This window comes from Symphalangus syndactylus, chromosome 6 (assembly GCF_028878055.3).
Source record: "Symphalangus syndactylus isolate Jambi chromosome 6, NHGRI_mSymSyn1-v2.1_pri, whole genome shotgun sequence".
Classification (NCBI taxonomy): domain Eukaryota; kingdom Metazoa; phylum Chordata; class Mammalia; order Primates; family Hylobatidae; genus Symphalangus; species Symphalangus syndactylus.
Genome location: NC_072428.2, coordinates 93,407,305 through 93,428,327, shown reverse-complemented (window position 1 = coordinate 93,428,327; position 21,023 = coordinate 93,407,305). Strand labels below are relative to the sequence as shown.

The following is a 21,023-nucleotide window of genomic DNA, read 5'->3' as shown; positions in this document are numbered from 1 at the left end:
GTGTGTAATGTGGACTTGGGTGAAGTTTTTTTCATGTGTAGAGATTTTGCTATTTTATTTGTTTATGTTTTTATGGCTATATTAGGGTTATTTACTGTAACCCTCACAAGACGGTATGAGAAAGGCCCAAGGCTAGGACCAAGATCCTGCTCTAAAACCTACTGACAGCTGCCTGCAGGACCTGGGGAAAGCCATCTTAACTCCTCTGAGTCTCGGTTTCCTTATCTGCAAAGTTGGGGTTTGGACTGGCTGATCTTGAATGTCCCTTCTCTCTTTGACCTTCTATGACCTTATACTTTCATAAAAAATCTGAGATGGCCTACACTCATAAGATATTTACATGATGATATATTTAATCTAGAAGAGATCAGGAACCATAGGGAGTAGAGAAGATCATAATGTAGAAAGACCATAGGTGAAGTAATTCCTTGAGACCAACTTTAATTCTGAACCTCTTGGCCACCATGCAGGTTTGCTATTAGGATATAAGACTGATTTCCAGCTGGGTGCAGTGGCTCATGCCTGTAACTGGCACTTTGGGAGGCCGAGGCAGGCGGGTCGCCTGTGGATAGGAGTTCGAGACCGGCCTGGCCAACATGGTGAAACCCCATCTCTACTAGAAATACAAAAATTAACTGAGTGTGGTGGCACACACCTGTAGTCTCAGCTACTCTACTCGGAAGGCTGAGGCAGGAGAATTGCTTGAACCTGGGAGGCAGAGGTTGCAGTGAGCCAAGATTGCGCTGCTGCACTCCAGCCTGGGCAACAGAGCAAGACTTCATCTCAAAAAAAAAAAAAAGAAAACGATTTTCCAAGGCCCCTTTTAGCTAACCAGGTCCTAAAAATCCAGGTGTTCATGGCTTCAAAGCTACCATCAGTGTCACATAGGAAGTGAGTAGGGAGAAGGCATGGGGAGGACAGTGAGGAACCAGCAAAGGACACTCTGTGGACACAAGAGGAGAGGCATGGGGGATGTGCTCTGTTTCAGGCTGTGCTGTCGGCCATTGTGATTGTCAACCTGAAGGGAATGTTTATGCAGTTCTCAGATCTCCCCTTTTTCTGGAGAACCAGCAAAATAGAGCTGGTAAGTAACAAAGGTGATGGCTCTGTTAATATGTCATAGAGCGAATATGATTAGTGCTAAGAAAAATGTGAGAAAGATAAGTTAATGCAGTTGTTATATGCAGTATCCAGTTAGGCAAAGTAAAAGTAGCATGTGTGTGTGTGTGCACACTTGCGTGTTTAACTCTTGTGGGATGTTTAACATGGTTCTCCATCAAGTTTTCTGTCTTTTGCTTAGACCATCTGGCTCACCACTTTTGTGTCCTCCTTGTTCCTGGGATTGGACTATGGTTTGATCACTGCCGTGATCATTGCTCTGCTGACTGTGATTTACAGAACACAGAGGTGAGTGCCCAGATTGGAATGGGTGTGAGTGTCCCGGCAGAGATGACAATGTTGACTTTAAGTGTAGACCAAAGTTTAAGCTGGTAAAAGTGGAGCCCTTTGATGATTTCTAGTTAGCGTAAGAGGGAGCTATAACACTCATGTAGCCTGTTGACTAAATGAACAAAATGCCAATTTAAAAATTCCATATAATTTTGCCAAACGCTCTTCTATGTCACAATTTATGCTCCCATCAATGGTTATGTTAAAAGAGCCTAATTTCCATCCTTGTTTCTGCCATTCCCGGTCTAGTGCTATGCTGATTTATTTACCCTCTTGCAATTTGTTTTGGCACCAAGTACTGACATGAGTTTCAATGACATGAAGCAAACTCTGACACCAAGTTACCGTATGCATTCCTTCCATTGTCCTTTCCTCCACCCTGAACCACTATCCCCTGTTATCTCTTCTCCCTAGTAGGAAGTTCAGCCCACTAGGGAAAGTATAAAATACATTAAAAAAAGATAGGGTTGGGCGCAGTGGCTCACACCTGTAATCCCAGCACTTTCAGAGGCCAAGGCAGGCAGAACACTTGAGGTCAGGAGTTCAAAACCAGCCTGGCCAACATGGTGAAATCCATCTCCGCTAAAAATACAAAAAAAATTAGCCAGGCATGGTGGCACACACCTATAATCCCAACTACTTGGGAGGCTGAGGCAGGAGAATTGCTTAAACCCAGGAGGTGGAGGTTGCAGTAAGCCAAGATCACGCCACTACACTCCAGCCTGGGCAACAGAGCAAGACTCCATCTCAAAAAAAAACAAAAAAAACAAAACTGTTTATGGCTAGGCACAGTGGTTAACACCTATAATCCCAATTCCAGCACTTTGGAAGGCTGAGGTGGGAGGATCACTTGAGGCCAAGACCAGCCTGGGCAACATAGCAAAACTCCATCTCTACCAAAAAACAAACAAACAAAAAAACACCTTTTTGTGATAAATCACCATAAAGATGAGAAGGAAACATTGTCATAGAAATAGCCTGGACTGGCCAGGCACAGTGGCTCTTGCCTGGAATCCCAGCACTTTGGGAAGCCACGGCAGGTGGATCACAAGGTCAGGAGTTCGAGACCAGCCTGGCCAACATGGTGAAACCCTGTCGCTACTAAAAATACAAAAAATTAGCTGGGTATGGTGGCCTGCACCTGTAATCCCAGCTACTTAGGAGGCTGAGGCAGGAGAATCACCTGAACCTGGGAGGTGGAGGTTGCAGTGAGCCGAGGTCGTGCCATTGCACTCCAGCCTGGGCAACAAGAGCAAAACTCCATCTCAAAAAAATTTTTTAAATAATATAAAATAAAGAAATAGCCTGGACTTTAGTCAGGTCCTGGCAGCACCTTCTGTAAGCTCTGTGATTTTGCATACCTCTCAGAGCCTGTTTCTGCGTCTATAAAATGAGACTAATACTTCCTACCTCATATAGTTACAATAAGGTTTAAATGACAAGGCCTACAAACAGCCAGCCAGTGCCTGACAAGTGCCACCCACTCTACCAATGCCAGTGCCCTTCCCGCTTTAACACAGAGGGAAATAAAAATGAAGCTAGTGTGGTTTTGCGTATGGTTGCAAATCACATGAAATCTTAAAAGTTGTGACTGTGATGTGTTGAAAGGGCACTTTATGAGGATGTTGACCCCTTATCTGCAGGAGGTCAGGATGCTCGCTACCCTCAAGGGTGGGAAATGAGCATTTTCATCATCACAAATGACATAACAGAAAAATGTTAAGAATATGTGGGATTCTAAACTCAGGATAAGAATTTAACTACTTTTAATAACAAGTTCCAACCTTGTTGCCTGTATTTATCTAAAAGAAGTGTTTCCCATTTTTATAAAGAACATTATTAGTATATATAAGAGTTCTTTATTTCAGAACTTTGGTAAACATTATGGTTTTAAAATGTCTATAACTTTTGGCCAAGTGTGGTATCTCACACTTGTAATCCCAGGACTTTGGGAGGCTGAGGCAGGCAGATTACTTGAGGTCAGGAGTTCATGACCAGCCTGGGCAACATGGCGAACCCTCATCTCTACTAAAATTATGAAAGTGAGCCAGGCGTGGTGGCGGGTGCCTGTAATCCCAGCTACTTGGGAGGCTGAGGCAGGAAAATCGCTGGAACCCAGGAGGCGGAGGTTGCAGTGAGCTGAGATTGAGCCACTGCACTCCAGCCTGGGTGACAGAGTGACACATGTCTCAAAAAAAAAAGAAAAGAAAAAAATCTATAACTTTTAACAAGCTACAGTACAGAATTTGGGATTTTTTTGTTGGTGGTGGTGTTTTTTGTTTTCTTTACTGAATAGGATTTTATGGTATCTTATCATAAATTTTATTTATTTTTATTTACTTAGTCTTTATTTTTCTAACACTAAAGAACTCACCTGAGTTATAAAATTTTTATTGTTTGTTTTTTTTGAGACAGAGTCTTGCTCTGTCACCCAGGCTGGAGTGCAGTGGCATGATCTCGACTCACTGCAACCTCCACCTCCTGGGTCCAGGTCTCCTGCCTCAGCCTCCTGAGTAGCTGAGACTACAGGCACGTGTCACCATGCCCAGCCAATTTTTTGTATTTTTAGTAAAGACAGAGTTTTACCGTTATCAGCCAGGATGGTCTCGATCTCCTGACCTCACAATCTGGCTACCTCGGCCTCCTAAAGTGCTGGGATTACAGGCGTGAGGCACCGTGCCTGGCTGGTTATCATAAATTTTAAAGTCCAGCAAGTTTGTTTTTTAGTGCTCCAGTTTGGGCTGGGCGCAATGGCTCACACCTGTAATTCAAGCACTTTGGGAGACTGAGGCAGGCGGATCATTTGAGGTCAAGTGTTCAAGACCAGCCTGGCCAACATGGTGAAACCCCATCTCTACTAAAAATACAAAAAAAAAAAAAAAAAATAGCTGGGTGTGGTGGCACACACCTGTAATCTCAGCTACTGAGTAGGCTGAGGCAGGAGAACGGCTTAAACCTAAGAAACTGAGGTTGCAGTGAGCCAAGATCACACCACTACACTCCAGCCTGGGTGAAAGAGTGAGAACCCATCACAAAAAAAAAAAAAAGCTTCAGTATGGGCAACCTGGTAAAACCCCATCCATACCAAAAATACAAAATATTAGATGGGCATGGTGGTGCACACTTGTGGTCCCAGCTACTTGGAAGGCTGAGGTAGGAGGATCACTTGAGCCTGGGAGGCAGAGGTTGCAGTGAGCTGAGATGGCACCCCTACGCTCCAGCCTGGGTGACAGAGTGAGACCCTGTCTCAAAAAAAAAAAAAGAAAAGAAAAAAATGAAAGTTCTACTTCTCTTTCTTCCTCAAATAATAATTAACTGAAGTTGATATTTTTTATGTTCTATCCTTTGTTGGTGATTTTGCTGGGTCTTTGTATGTTAGAGTTTAGGAGATCAGCACTCAGTGTATGTGTTTATTTTCAGCTGGCTTCTTCTGTAATTAGGGCACACTTCTGGAGAGGGGTAGAGGTGCACTGAGTTTGGCCGTTTGTTTGAAACACTCATTTTCCCTCAGAGCCGGCATAGTTAAGAGACAGTCATGGCCCGGCTGTGCTGTAATCCCAGCATTTTGGGAGGCTGAAGCGGGTGGATCACGAGGTCAGGAGATCGATACCATCCTGGCTAACACGGTGAAACCCTATCTCTACAAAAAATACAAAAAATTAGCCGGGCGTGGTGGCGGGCGCCTGTAGTTCCAGCTACTGGGGAGGCTGAGGCAGGAGAATGGTGTGAACCCGAGAGGTGGAGCTTGCAGTGAGCCGAGATCACGCCACTGCACTCCAGCCTGGGCGACAGAGCAAGACTCTGTCTCAACAACAACAACAACAACAACAACAACAACGACAAAAACGACAAAAAAGAGACAATGACATCATTCTGCAGATAATTCCTGAACTCAGGCACTTGCATGTGTTATAAATGTGACAGAGGTTCAGCTTCTGCCCCCTAAAGCTCACAATTTGGTTAGCATTATAAAATTTTAAAAATTCTAATTTCACGAAATAGATATTTGTTGAGGGCCTACTATATTCCCAGGGAGATGCTAGACTCTAGGGACAGTGCAGTATATAAGACGTGGTCCTTCCCCTCAAAGGTTGCGTTGTCCTAAGGATGAGCAGACACATAATCATGATGATGGTGTTAATAAGGACAGTGAAGTAATGAAGGCACAAATTATTATAATTATGTGCCTGGCTCTGTGCAAAGATCAGTGCTTTATGCCATTTCATATAACCTTATAAAGCATTGACAATCAGCAACCCTGTTTCACAGATGTGGAAGCTGAAGCCTAGAATGACTGAGTAACTTGCACAAGATCACAGTAAGTGGTGAGGCAATGACTCAGATGTGAGGTTTTGCAAATCCAGAAGCCAACAAATCAGCATTTTGTTTTTTTTTTAAGACAGTCATGCTCTGTCGCCCAGGCTGGAGTGCAGTGGCATGATCTCAGCTCACTGCAACCTCCGCCTCCTGGGTTCAAACAGTTCTCTGCCTCTGCCTCATCCTCTTGAGTAGCTGGGATTATAGGCACCCGCCACCACGCCCAGCTAATTTTTTGTATTTTTTGTAGAGACGGGGTTTCACCATCTTGGCCAGGCTGGTCTTGAACTCCTGACCTCGTGATCCACCTGCCTCGGCCTCCCAAAGTGCTGGGATTAGAGGCATGAGCCACCGCACCCAGCCTCAATCAGCATTTTATAGTCCATCTTCAAAAAATTAGAATATAGGCCAAACACAGTGGCTTATCTCATGCCCATAATCCCAGCAGTTTAGGAGGCCAAGGCAGGAGGATTGCTGAGGCGAGGAGTTTTAGACCAGCCTGGACAACATAATAAGACCATGCCTCTACCAAAAAAAAAATTATTTTTTATTTTATTATTTTTAGAGATAGAGTTTTACTTTGCCACATGGGCTGCAGTGCAGTTATACGGTCACAGCTCACTGCCTCCTTGAATTCCTGGGCTCAAGGGATCCTCCCACCTCGGCCTCCCATGATAGTCACACACCATCACACCTGGCTAATTTTTAAATTTTTTGTAGAGATGGGATCTCGCCATCATGCTCAGTCTGGTCTTGAACTCCTGGGCTCAAGTGTTCCTCCCACCTCAGCCTCCCAAAGTGCTGGGATTACAGGTGTGAGAGATTGCATTGTGAGACCTACAAAATTTTTTCATTTGCAAGGTGTAGTGGTGCACACCTATAGTCTCAGCTACTCAGGAGGCTGAGGCACAAGGATTACTAGAGCCTCGGAGTTCAAGGCTACAGTGAGCCATGATCAGGCCACTGCACTCCAGCGTGGGCCACAGAATAAGATCCCATCTCTAAAAAAATAAATAAGTAAATAATAAAACAAAAAAAAACTTTAAAGACTTAGAATACACAGTTGTAAGTGCCTCAACAGGTGTAAGCAAGGTTCAGTGTGATAAGCATAAGAGATGCCAAATAAAACCCCACGGGATTTCATTAAAAAAGACTTTCTTGCTCTTGGTGTCATTAGGAAAGTAGTAAGGACTTGACTTTCACTGGGAGCAGTAGTATTTAGACTTGCAGAAATGGTGTGCGAGGGTACTGCAGGTTGTCAGGAAGGCCTGTTCATCATCTGCATTTGAAATCCTCATCCTTTGAGGCCCAGATCACCCAGTCAGGGACCTCAACTTCCCCTGTGTACCCACAACGATGCTCTAATCCTTCCCCAGCACCTTGCATATGTCCATCTCAGCTACTCGTGTACTTGTGATCCATGTGTCCCTTACTCTGCCTCCCCTTTGGCACTGGATTGCAACACATGGACAGCACTTTGAGTCTCTTAGAGGTTTTCTCATAATTGCAAACTCAGCTGAGAGCCTTAGCCTCTTATCTACAATATCAGTCCTCAGAGCCGTATTTGTCCACAGATATCACTAGACTGTGAGCATCTTGTTTGTAGAAGTGATGCTCCTGGAGTCTAGTACCAGGCACATCATTCGTGTTCTCTGAATGCTTATGAAGGGAATCTACCCAGCAAAACAGCTAACACTTGTGTGGTATATTCTAATTTACAAAGTACTTTGACATTCATGCTAAGAAGCACCAGGACATAGTAGCAAAACTGTGGAATGTCAAATCAAAGACCTTGAGCCATATTCTGGCTCTGACAAGCTTTCTGACATTGAACAACTTACCTAACCCCACTGAGCCTCAATTTCTCATCTACATGATGGCAGGATTGTTAATAATGTTAACTATTATTATAATATTATTAATGTGCCCAGCAGCATTGTTCAAAGGATATAATAACGGGTGTTCAAGAAGTAGTATCTATCATTATTGCAGTATCTAATTTGAGCCAGATGGTCCTACAAAGAGTTAGGAATTAGGGGCAGGCACAGTGGCTCATGCCTGTCTGTAATCCCGGCACTTTGGGAGGCCAAGGTGGGTAGATCACTTGAGGTCAGGAGTTTGAGACCAGCCTGGCCAACATGGTGAAACCCTGTCTCTACTAAAAATACAAAAATTAGCTAGGCGTGGTGGCGCACAACTGTAATCCCAACTACTTGGGAGGCTGAGGCAGGAGAATTGCTTGAACCCGGGAGGTGGAGGTTGCAATGAGCCAAGATTGCACCATTGCACTCCAGCCTGGGCAACAGGATAAGACTCCGCCTCAAAAAAAAAAAAAAAAAAAGAATTAGGGCTCTCAAAAAATGTTTAAAATCTATTCAGACTAAATTAACATCTATGCTAATTTGAGATTTTCATTTTCTCCCCACGCCCTCAATTGACTACTCCCCTACCATGAGTCAGTGATTCTTGCTGACAACAAACAAAAGTTCCCTCTCCTACTTTAGAGTTAGAGCAGAAAGACAGTTCTGTCTACTGAGTGGCATGAGGAGAACTTGTGTTACATATATCCCTGGCATAACTTGAACTCTGCGAAATTCAGTGTTGCCTCCACCTCTAAATGCCTGAACATTTTGTCCTGACCAGATCGTGTTTGTGGTATGGTGTTGGGGGGAGGGGAGGTATAGGGTGTGTGATGTGCATCGTGAATGTGGTGTGAGGTATACATGATGTGTGTGTGTGTGATGTGAAGTGTGAGGTGTATGTAATGTATGTATATGTGTGTGATATGTATGTATGTGTATTATGTGTGTGTTGTGTGTGGTGTGTATGCATATGTGTGGTGTGTGTATTGTGTCTTGCATGAAGGTTGTATATGTATGTGTATATGTATGTGGGTGTGCGTGTGTGGTATGAGGGGTATGTGGTGTGTGTATTGTGTATGGTATTGTGTGTGGCATGTAGTGCGGGGTGTGTATGCATGTGTCTGCATGTATGTGTATTATGTGTGTAGTGTGTGCATATATGTGGTATGTACACATGTGTGGTGTGTATGCATGTGTGTGTATATGTATGTAGGGGTGTGTGTGGTGTGAGGTATATGGTATGTGTGTATTGTGTATGGTATTGTGTGTGGCATGTAGTGTGTGTGTGCTATGTATGCATGTGTGGATGTGTATGCATGGTATATGGTGTGATTGTGTATATTGTGTATGTGTGGTGTGTGTGTATTGTGTGTGGTGTGTATGCATATGCATTGTGTGTAGGTATTTGTATTGCATATGTGGTGGGGTGTGTATGCATTGTGTGTATGTATGTGTGTGATATGTGGGGTGATGTGTGTGTATATTTTGTTTATATGTGTGTGGTGTACATGCATTATGTGTAGATGTGTGTATTTGTGTGTGTGTGGTATGTGGGTGTGTATACATTGTATGTGTGTGTATTGTGTATATGTGTGGGAGTGTGTATATGTGTGGTATGAGGTGTATATGGTGTGTGTATTGCATATGTGTGGTGTGTATGTGCATGGTGTGTATGCATGTGAGGGGTGTGCATTGTGTAGTATATATGCAGTGTGTATGATGTGTATATGTGTGGTGTGTAGTGTGTGTATATTGTGTGTGATATGAGGTATGTATGTATGGTATGTGTACATTGTGTGTATGCATGTGTGGGGGGTATGTATTGTGTATTATACGTGTATGTATGCATGTGTGCATGTATATGTGTGGTATATAGTGTAATGTGTGTGTATTCTGTATGTGTGGTCTGTGTGTATTGTGTGTATATATGTGTGTGGTATGTATGCATTGTGTGTAGGTATGTGTATTGTGTATGTGTGTGGTGTGTGAGGTAGGCATTGGGATGTGTATGTGTAGTTTGAGGTGTACATGGTGTGTGTGTATCATGTGTGGTATGTATGTTTGTGTGTGGCATGTGATGTGTATGTGGCATGAGATGTGGGGGGTGTATTAGGCTTGGAATGGCACTGGGAACGTGATATGTGTGGAGCCCTTCTGCAAAGACACCATGTAAGGATCAAGCATTCCCAAATGCACTAGCAAACCCCAACCTGACATAAACATACACAACCTCCTGTTGAAATCACACACTGTGCCTCAACACAATGGTATTTAACACTCTTTATCTTCAGTCCAAGCTACAAAGTCCTTGGACAGCTTCCTGAAACTGATGTGTATATTGATATAGACGCATATGAGGAGGTAGGACCTTTTTCTATCACTTAAAAAGGTTGTAAGCATGTGATGTGCTTGGCTAAGTACTGTTTTTACCCAGGACAAAAAGTAGGGGTAAGGTGGGAGGTATAGTGGTCAAAGTGAAAAGTCTGAGCTTTGATCTACTATATGGATTCAATTTTATAATTTGTACTATTAACTACTCAATTTCCAATATTTATTTTTCCTCCTTTTTAATGGGGATAAATATATATTGTTGAAATTAAAGTATACATTTATACAGTATTGAAACTGAAAGGATGGTTTGTGTGTGCATGGTTTTTTTCTAATGAATGTATACCAATGGTAAAATAATTTTAACCATGTAAAATGTAGATGGTGGGGCTGTGGAATTCTCCCACTTCATTTTAATGGTTAAAATTATGGCTTCAGATTTCCTTGATTTTGAATGTTCTTTTCTTCTGTGGAATCTCGGAGATTTCTACAAAATCTTTTAAAACTAGTTTTGTCTGTCTGTCTTTATTATGCTTGGGAAGAAATTCTCAGACTCACTCAAAGGTATTAGGAAATGAGGAAACAAAATTCACTCTAAGGTAAAGGTGTTAGAATTGCTATATTTTTCCTCGATCCAAAGAATTATATGCAGGATTACTTGTTTCCAGCCTGCCTCCCAGAGTTCCACGAGGGTTCTTGATAAAATATTCACTCAGTTTCACTTGTATCCATTTAAGCTCCTTCCTGCTTCTGTGACTCAAACCATTGTAAACCTCTGTTCACTTTATTTGCCTGCCTCTCACAGTCTGGGCAGCAGCTTTCCATCTCCTGCCCATTTTCTTTTCTGTTTTGGGGGATTTTTCAGTTTCTTCTTTGTGTTTAATGGTAAAAATAAAACAAGGACTGACTTTTAAAACAAATGGAAAGATGTGCATGTTTAAAAGGTCTCTGTCAGTTCTCTTCCATTCAGAGCATGAGTAGATAAGAGTGACTTTTTTTTTCTTTTATCTTTTTTTTTTTTTCTGTGTGTGTGCTAGAGTGACATCATTTTAGCTAAGCCCTGAAAAGGGGACCTTAGCAACTTCTGCATTCATTTTCTATTTGGGGTGGGGAGGCTATGCAGTTTTGATTCTGAAATATTTCCATGTGTTAAATTCAGCAATATTTTACTCTTAAGGTGAAAGAAATTCCTGGAATAAAAATATTTCAAATAAATGCACCAATTTACTATGCAAATAGCGACTTGTATAGCAATGCATTAAAACGAAAGGTGAGTCATGAGAAATTGATTATTTCTGAGGATGGGATTTGTGGGTTGACAGGGCTATGAGGATCACTAGTATACCCTTGCCCTGTATGCTATTTCATTCTTGCTTTATTTCTCTCTCTTTTATTGTAGTAAAATATACATAACATAAAATGTACTATTTTAAGCATTTTCAAAATATAGAGTCCAGTGGGTGGCATTAAGTACATAAACATTGTGCAGCCATCACCATTGTTCATTCTCTCTTATTGTATATATATATTACTTTTCAAACAAAATTTTAAGAAAAAATGAGAAAATAATTTTAGGTTTCTTACTCTTGGGATCATGTAGATTGCTTTGGTCATGTTTAGAACTCAACCCTACACCACCCTGTATATAGGAAAAGCTCCCTGTCAACCCACAGAGTCTCTTAAATATAACAACCTGACAGATCTGAGCTTGACAAAGACTGCTCTAAAAATTGTCTTTAATATTTTAGCTTCTGGTTGTCTTGAATAAAGACTGAGAATAAGAAAGGCTACTAATGTGAGGGAGTGACCAGTTCAGGGCCTCTGAGGGAAAGGCAGTGCAAGGGTTGGGGTGATAATCTGACACAGAAAGCAGTTAAATGGGGAGATTTGAAGGGGAGTGGCATTGGGGTGGGTCCCTGAGAGCCATGAAGTGATTTTGCGTATGTTGCTCTTCTGTAAAGACTGGAGTGAACCCAGCAGTCATCATGGGAGCAAGGAGAAAGGCCATGCGGAAGTACGCTAAGGAAGTCGGAAATACAAATATGGCCAACGCGACTGTTGTCAAAGCGGTGAGTGGTCTTGTGGTCTTTTCATTGAAATGTTCCCTCCTGTCTTGTTCTGCAATGCCCTCCATCTTTACTCGTGACTGAAGTTTATACACAGCACGAAGTTACTAAAAGAGGAAAGTTTATAAACCACCTTAGTATCCTCTATATTTTACAAGCACCTGATAAGGTCAGTTATGAGGCTGTTTCTGAAAAAAGTAAGGAAAACATCATTTTAAAAAATAAAAATTATACAATACCTTAACAGATTTTACCATTAGCACTTTGTCGTAGATTTATTCAGCTGATAGTTTAAAAAGCTCAAAGGCGGCTTTTGCTGTTCAGGCATGCTAATGTGTGACCCATCATACTAAAGTTAATGGAACTATTTTAGAAGTTCGCAGAAAATGGATAGGATAACTGAGGAGAGTGGATTTTGTTGGACAAGAAAAAAAGAGGAGAAAAAGAGAAAAGTTGACTTAAAATGGAATGTTATACATCCTTTTTTTGTTCAGTTACAAGGCTGGAATGTGACAAATATTTTACAAGGGGTCTGGTAGAGTCAGTAGCTTAAGAATACAAGGGCAGATTTTCCATTATAAATCTTTCTCACAACCAGAAATATGAGTTGTTCATAAAATTCTGATTTGGTTTAATTTTTGACACAGGATGCAGAAGTAGATGGAGAAGATGCTACCAAGCCTGAAGAAGAGGATGGTGAAGTAAAATATCCCCCGATAGTGATCAAAAGCACATTTCCTGAGGAAATGCAAAGATTTATGCCCCCAGGGGATAATGTCCACACTGTCATTTTGGATTTCACTCAAGTCAATTTTATTGATTCTGTTGGAGTGAAAACTCTGGCAGGGGTAAGCATCCTCTTGAACGAGTCATTTAAGAGCTCTATGCCTGGTGTCGTACTATCAGCAAAATCAGGGAGGTGGGCTAGGATCTCTTTTCAACAAAAGATTTATCCCCTTTTGATTATGGAAAATTTCAAAAATATATAGAAGTAAAGATTTTAGTATATTGAACCCCCATGAACTATCACTCATCTTCAATAATGATCAATTTATGGTCAGTCTGGTTTCCTTTATAGCTGACATTCACTTTCTCTTGTTTTATTTTGAAACACATCCCAGTCATAACATCATCTGTAAATATTTTAATGTGTATTGCTATAAGAAGATTCGTTTTAGAAAACATTACTGTAATATGCTAGGCTACTCAGGAGGCTGAAGCAGGAGGATTGCTGAGCTCAGGAGTTCAAGACCAGCATTAGTAAACTAGTGAGATGCTGTCTCTAAAAAAAATTGTTTTTTATTTTAAAATTATAATATCCTTTAAGTTAATATAATAGTTTTATTATAGTTAAGTAAAATTTAACAGTATTTTTGCTACCCCTAATTATCACTGTCCACATAAAAAGCAAAAGAAATACAAAATTATTTTTAACTGATTAGCTCAAAAATATATCATTATTGAAGCAAAGTAGCTCAAATGAATGAATTAGAGTATCTTCTGTCACTGAAAAACATTGGTAAAAAGAGACTTTCATCTGGCACAGAGTAAAGAGAAACTAAATTTTATTTCAACATTATTACAGATTGTAAAAGAATATGGAGACGTCGGTATATATGTATACTTAGCAGGATGCAGTGGTGAGTATACCTCTAAGATGGGGTGAAGCTTAATATTTTAGTTTTGTTTCTCTTATTTAAATAATTGCACTTGGAAATGTCCTTAATTTTTTAATTATTTTATAAAAATGAAAATTATTCTTCTGAAAAATCACTCTAAAGCCAGCTTTGAAATTAGCCACATGGAGGCATTCATATTACAAGTTACTTGTGACAACCCTCCTGAACTGGAGTTGGAGGAAAGGAGCCAATAAGCCATCATTTATTATAATATTAATGGCTGCTATAAATATAGTAATTATAATATATACATTACCACAGTAGCAATTATCTAATGGCTGCCATAAACAGTTACATGTAATCATTCAGGTTGCTCGTTTCTCTATCCAATCATTTGGGAATACTTTGTCTGCTATTTTTGTTTTATATTATATTTTGGTTAAAACAGTGCTTGAGGCCGGGTGTTGTGGCTCACACCTGTAATCCCAGCACTTTGGGAGGCTGAGGCAGGAGGATCACCTGAGGTCAGAAGATCGAGCCCATCTTGGCTAACATGGTGAAACCCCATCTCTACTAAAAATACAAAAAATTAGCCCAGTTTGGTGGCACATGCCTTTAGTCCCAGCTACTCGGAAGGCTGAGGCAGGAGAATCGCTTGAACCCAGGAGGCAGAGGTTGTGGTGAGCCAAGATTGCACCACTGCTCTCCAGCCTGGGTGACAGAGTAAGACTCCGTCTCAAAAAAAAAAAAAAAAAAAGTAAAAAAAAAAGTAAAACAGTGCCTGAGGCTGGATGTGGTGGCTCACGCCTATAATCCCAACACTTTGGGAGGCCAAAGTAGGAGGATCGCTTGAGCCTAAGAGTTCAAGACCAGCCTAAGCAACATAGTGAGATCCCATCTTTATTTAAAAGAAAAAAAAAATTAATATTAAAAAAAGTGCTTGAAAATGAAATCTGCATAAAGATGCCATTTTTCACCTGTAAGATTGCCAAAAATCAAAAATAAATGACAACATGCTCCATAGGCATATGGTGGGAAAACAGGCCCTCTCAGACACTACTGACGGGAGAACAAAATGTAACAGCCCCCGTGGAGGGCAGACTCACATTAGCTTTCAAAATTATAAGTGCATTTACCTTTCAACACAGAAAATCCAGCAATATGCTGCATATGTTCAAAATGACATCTGTATGTCGTTGATCATCACAGCATTGTTACAAAACAAAAAACTCAAGTACCAAACAAAAGGGACTAGTTAAATAGACTAAGGACATCTATACAATAGAATATGACATAGTGGTAAAAAATTAAGCAAAAGGGGTTCAGAATTATCTATATATATTATATATATATATATATAACATTAATATATATTTTCCACTTTTCTTATCCCCAAAACAGCATTTTATATATATATGTGTGTGTGTATATATATATATATATATATATATTTTTATATATGTATATATATGTGTGTGTGTGTGTGTGTGTGTGTGTGTGTATTTCCCACTTTTCTTATCCCCAAATATATAAAATATGCTGTTTTGGGGATAAGAAAAGTGGGAAATAAGAATACATACTTATATTTATTTATATTTACATAGAGAAATCCTGGTAGAGCACACAAGAAAGTAGTTTCCTGGGATGGAGGGTATGATGGGTAGAGACAGGAATTGGAGTTAAACTTTTACTATAGCATTTTAATATTTAAACTATATGTGCTTGAACGCAGGAGGTGGAGGTTGCAATGAGCTGAGATCACACCACTACTCTCCAGCCTGGGTGACAGAGTGAGACTCTGTCTCAAAAAAAAAATGAAACAAAAAACAATAACAAAAAAAACCACTATATGGAAGTGTTACTTTTTTTAATTGTTGAAGACTGATACCCAGAGTGTGGACTAATTTTCTTTTCTTCTTTTCATAGCACAAGTTGTGAATGACCTCACTCGGAATAGATTTTTTGAAAATCCTGCCCTATGGGAGCTGCTGTTCCACAGCATTCATGATGCAGTTTTAGGCAGCCAACTTAGAGAGGCACTTGCTGAACAGGAAACCTCGGCTCCCCCTTCCCAGGAGGACTTGGAGCCCAATGCCACTCCTGCCACTCCTGAGGCATAGATGAGGACCTCACCCTAGGATGGGGTCATAAGGCTCTCATGAAGTTCATAATTTACACGTTTTAAATACTAGACACTAGATTTTTTTTTCTAAGGGTGAATACTAGTAGTCGAGGCTTGATTTGGAGGGTGAATGATGCCTAGCGAGATGTATTGTACTTGTGTTTTTTTAATTGAATACTTCAAAGATAAATTGGCCTGTTGCCTGCATTTATTATGGAGAGACATTTCTGCTACATTCTAGTATTATCTTTATAAGCTAAGCACTGAAAAATTTATTTCAGTCAAGTATTTTACCTACGAATAAGATATTAAGTAGTGGTTCTTTGTTTTTGTACTTGTTGGTCTACAGATAAGTAGTGGTTCTTTGTTTTTGTTCTTGTTGGTCTACGGACTGTCTATAATCAGTTATCTAACAGAAGACAGGAACTGCAATTTTCTAGAAGTTCTTGTTTTAAAATAAACTTTTATTTATTGTAGAAGCAATATAAATGCATTGAGGATGTTTTAAAAAAATAGACAAGCAAAAATAAGAACTTAAAACATATTTCCACCACTCACAGATTACCACTCTTAATATCCTTCCAGATCTTTTTCCATACATATACATTTACATTTTTAACCAAAGTAAGACCACATCTGTAGTGTTTTATAACCGATTTTTCTTTAATCAACAATCTCCACTTTCTCATTCCAACACATTTTTTACCTTAGACCATATTTAAATTTCCCCAATTGTCCCTAAATTTGCAGTTGGTTTGTGCAAACTGACATTCATTCTATGACCTTACATTGCAACTGGTCATGTCCTTTAATGTCCCTTACATCTATTTTAATCTAGCACAGTTCCTTTTTTATGACACTGACTTGTTAAAGAGACTGGGGCAGTGGTCCTGTAGAATCCTGACTTGTGAATTTGCCTAGTTGCTTTTTCATGGTGTTGTTTAACTTGTTTTTATATTGCCTGTACTACCTGCAATCTTGAAGTTATATCTAAAGCCTTTATAGATTCAGGTTAAAACATTTTATGCTAGATTATATGATAGATAAGATACATGCTTCATATCACATCACTTCAGAAAACATGTAATGTCTAGTTGATCTACCATTAACTAATCTAGTGATCTGAGCTTGATTACTGGATCAGCATGACAGTCTGATCCTCCAGTTAGATTTTTCCCCTTCATGACTACATACTTATCTGTGTGGTATTCCTTTGGCACTGAATGAATTACCATTTACCCAGGAGTTTTAACACTGGGTGGTAATTCTTGCCTAAATCATTAACTTTGTTAAAGTTTGTGAGTTGGTTGTCTAGTTCTTTCATTTCTTCTGCGTTTGTTAGTCGGTTGTTCTATATGAACTATAGCTTTCCCTTCTCCACTTGAGCTATTTGGTCATCCTTACCTACAGTTCTACTAGAAGGGCAGGTTGAATGCTTTATTATTTTCATTTAATTATGAACTTCAAACTAACTGGTTTATTAGATGGTGACAAATTAGTGGTTTTTTTCTTTTTTTTAGATTTCCCTTTTCTGGTGTGATGGTGGTCTTGTGAATTTTTATAGTTTTAATGGGTTTCAATCCATTATGTTCTTTTCGATGCTCAAATTGTCACAACTGTGGCCAGTATAAGTCCTTAGAGGCTTTGTTATTGTTGCTAATCATGAAGTAGCATTAAAGACCATGTTTTTAAGAAAACTAACCCCCAGATATAACTTAAATCTTCCTTAGAAGTTCGTAACAGCTATCAGTTCATTATACATCAAACTCAATGTTCAGCCTAGGAGTAAGCATAATGCTCATCTTATTCATTCCACAGAAACATGGAATGTCAAAGGTTGGAGGAGGATACCTTTAAACCAGTTTGTCACTTTCAGTTGTTTGTAATTACCAGCTCACCACAAATCGAAGCACAGGCATTAGCCAACCTGTCTAAAGCCTCCTCTGCTAAGAGTTCCTGCTGATAGTGAGTTTGTCTTTTCTTTAATATGCTTATTGACATCTTGTTATAGCTTTCATGAATAAGATACTGCCAGGAGAAAGTAGTCAGATCCCAGTAGAATTGTTAGCATGGCCTACTTGCAACCAAAGCCTGTGGTGTATGTGTTCATGTTAACTCCTATCAGGTTTCTCATTGTCTTTACTAATTTAATTCAAAAGAAACTCCTCCTTTTAATCAAAACTTTAACTAATTCTAGAGTGAAATTTAGATTGGCTTAGTTATTTCCTTTGCAATCATCACATGAGATCAGATACATCTGCATTCTGATACGGACTGCCTTCGGAAAGAGCATGTAGTTGTAGAACCTCAGCTTACACTAGAAACTTCTGTAAAAGAGCTAATATCATTTCAGCCATTTAAGTAGAATTTAAGGATTTTAAACTATGTTATAAAATACTTCAGCTAGGCGCGGTGGCTCAAGCCTGTAATCCCAGTACTTTGGGAGGCCAAGGTAGGCGGATCACAAGGTCAGGAATTCGAGACCAGCCTGGCCATCATGGCGAAACCCTGTCTCTATTTAAACATACAAAAGTGAGCTGGGCATGGTGGCACGCACCTGTAGTCCCAGCTACTCAGGAGGCTGAGGCAGGAGAATGGATTGAACCCAGGAGGTGGAGGTTGCAGTGAGCCGAGACCACGCCATTGCATTCCAGCCTGGGTGTCAGAGCGAGACTCCGTCTCAAAAAAAAAAAAAAAAAAAAAAATTAATTGCACATTCTTTAGCACCAGCTTTCCACTTAGCAGATACTGTGGTTGATAGATTGAAAGTAGTGTACAGGCCAGGCGCAGTGGCTCGCGCCTGTAATCTAGCACTTTGGGAGGCCAAGGCAGGCAGATCACGAGGTCAGGAGATCGAGATTATCCTGGCTAACATGGTGAAACCCTGTCTCTACTAAAAATACAAAAAAATTAGCCAGGCGTGGTGGCGGGCACCTGTAGTCCCAGCTACTTGGGAGGCTGAGGCAGGAGAATGGTGTGAACCCGGGAGGCAGAGCTTGCAGTGAGCCGAGATCGCACCACTGCACTCTGGCCTGGGGGACAGAGCGAGACTCCGTCTCAAAAAAAAATAAAAATAAAAATGTAGTGTACAAAAAAAGGTATTTGTTATACATTTGTATTTAACTTTTCTGTTGAACTTTTAAACTGTTTTGAATAGAATTGTTATGTGTATTAAAAGCACAAGTCTTAAGGTGGGAAAATATATTTTTATCACTTTGCTTAGCATCTGAGAACGAGTGCATTTCAAAATACATTTCATCGATATGTAAATGTCAATGTTTTACTCAGAATTATTTCATACAGCGAAAATTTCCTGACCTTTTTTGTCTTACAGTCTTGTCTCTGCCTTTCAAGGAAATAATGTTTAAGCCCACCTGTTCTTTCTGGGCCTTAATAGCTGCTACTGTATCTTCTGTTTTTCCACCCTGATTCAAATTCAGGTTCATATTGTCCTATCAAAATGGGCATAATCTACATAATCTAAGCACTAGCCTTATTTTATGGCAATATATGGGAAAGCACTGTTTTGAAGAAGGTCCCATAAAGAAAAGTCCTTTGACCTTCTGAAATCCTGTGCAGTATGACAGTGGTTGATCTCTATCTCATGAATCGATGGAATATGTTTGAAAACATTTGTGAACCAGGGCCCAGGAAACTCCAATCTATGTCGTAGACACTGACTCTGTATTAGTATATGGCAGCTGATAATGGGATCCCAATTGCCAATCTCATCTGCAGTGGAACCCCAAGAAACTGTTAAGGGTATGGATCCTCTTCAAGCCCTGGAATAGCTCATTTTGTAGTTTGCAGGAAACATCTACAACATCCACTCTGTGTGGTTTGATCCGTGTCCTTACCTGTTTAGCAGAGAAAGACAGTACCAGCCTCTGAGTATACACTTTGAGAAAATGAGTCTGCTCTCTTGTGTGAATGAAGAACAGAGAGGGTAGCAAACCTAGTGAATCTGTCCTGGGGTGGGTGGGTGTGTTTTTTTGTGTGTGTTGGGGGGTGGGGGTGTGCCCTTGTGTGGGGATGAGGGAGGGAAGAGTAGCTGGTGGGGAAGGCTGTATTATGTCTGCCCCTTTAAAGATAGTAAATCAATTTAAATTCTAAAATGAAACAGAACTTCCTTGGTGTGAGCCTGTATGCTTTGCTGAGTGCAAAAAATGCTATTGGTCCTTTTTAGTGCACCTTACCTTTCAGGAGTGCCTTTAGGATTCAAGATGTTTAGATTCTTACTGTTTTGAATGCTCATAAAAGTTTGAGAACTGTAAAAGTATTACCGAATTCTTCAAACATACAGCTAACCAAAATGCATGCAATGGTTTTGAAGCCCCTCCAATCCCAACAACACAATGGTAAAAGTTAGCATCACACCAGGTAACGTGCCTGCTTAGTGACTTAGATTTTATCAAGTTTGAGCATCTTAAAGCTCCACCTGGCCTTTGAGAAAGGCGTATCAGGCTTTTCATTGTACTGGTGTATTGCATTTCACTTTACGTAACAGATAAACCTTAGAAACATCATGAAAATTAAGTTTTTAAATAAATCTAATCACATTTTTAACATTAAGAAGTTTTTAAACAGGATTCTACGGTATATTTTTCTAAAGTCATAAATCCTTTGTATTCTAACTTATCAGCACCCTGACACATGTATATATATATGTGCATCTACACACATGTATATAGACACATCTATTTTAGGTGGAGGAAGTTACTGGTAAATGTCTGTTTCATCTTTTTAAGTAGAGTACAAACATGCTGACCTAGGCAATGTTGATGCTACCTGCATAAATATGCCTTGACAGAAACACCCAAATTTTTAAAGTAGTTGATTTTATATTTGATGTGTGGCCAATTAGATTTTCCTTATGGACCTAAATTAATTATCACGATAGTCACTCTGTATCGTTAGAACAGAGTGCGCTCAACATTATCTAATTTGAGTTGTCTTTAATTGGTATACATGAGCATGTGGCCATGACAAAGTGGAAAGACTTCAGAGTGTGTTCTAAATGCGTACATTTATTTAATCAAAACATTCAAAAACATACATCTTCAGTCATTTTCTTAAGTATATTTTATTGTAAGCATAACTTGAAAATAGTTTGCTCTATTTAATTCCTCAAGAAAGACTAGGGCAGGGTTAAAAAAGATGAATTCTGATCAAGTTCATAAAAATGAAAAATCAAGAATGTTGGTTGGATTTTATAAAGGGCTTTAATTTCTTTACTTGAAAACTTTCATAATTTTAAGTA

At 39.8% G+C, this 21,023-nt stretch overlaps 1 protein-coding gene across 3 annotated transcripts in view; it reads left to right on the top strand.

Annotated features, from left to right (window-relative positions):
• The window catches only part of SLC26A5 (solute carrier family 26 member 5), a 73,333-nt gene extending 52,717 nt beyond the window's left edge, over window positions 1–20,616 (top strand). For 2 of the 3 annotated variants that reach the window (XM_055283520.2, XM_063642090.1), the window contains 8 exons: window positions 989–1,084; window positions 1,301–1,407; window positions 9,920–9,989; window positions 11,134–11,226; window positions 11,918–12,025; window positions 12,670–12,870; window positions 13,608–13,662; window positions 15,568–20,616. In XM_055283520.2, the coding sequence (XP_055139495.1) occupies window positions 989–1,084; window positions 1,301–1,407; window positions 9,920–9,989; window positions 11,134–11,226; window positions 11,918–12,025; window positions 12,670–12,870; window positions 13,608–13,662; window positions 15,568–15,761 (924 nt within the window). In that variant the 3' untranslated portion in view covers window positions 15,762–20,616. The remainder of the gene's footprint in view (window positions 1–988; window positions 1,085–1,300; window positions 1,408–9,919; window positions 9,990–11,133; window positions 11,227–11,917; window positions 12,026–12,669; window positions 12,871–13,607; window positions 13,663–15,567) is intronic. The other variant, XM_055283522.2, reaches the window with a different exon arrangement.
• Window positions 20,617–21,023: the final 407 nt, after the last annotated feature.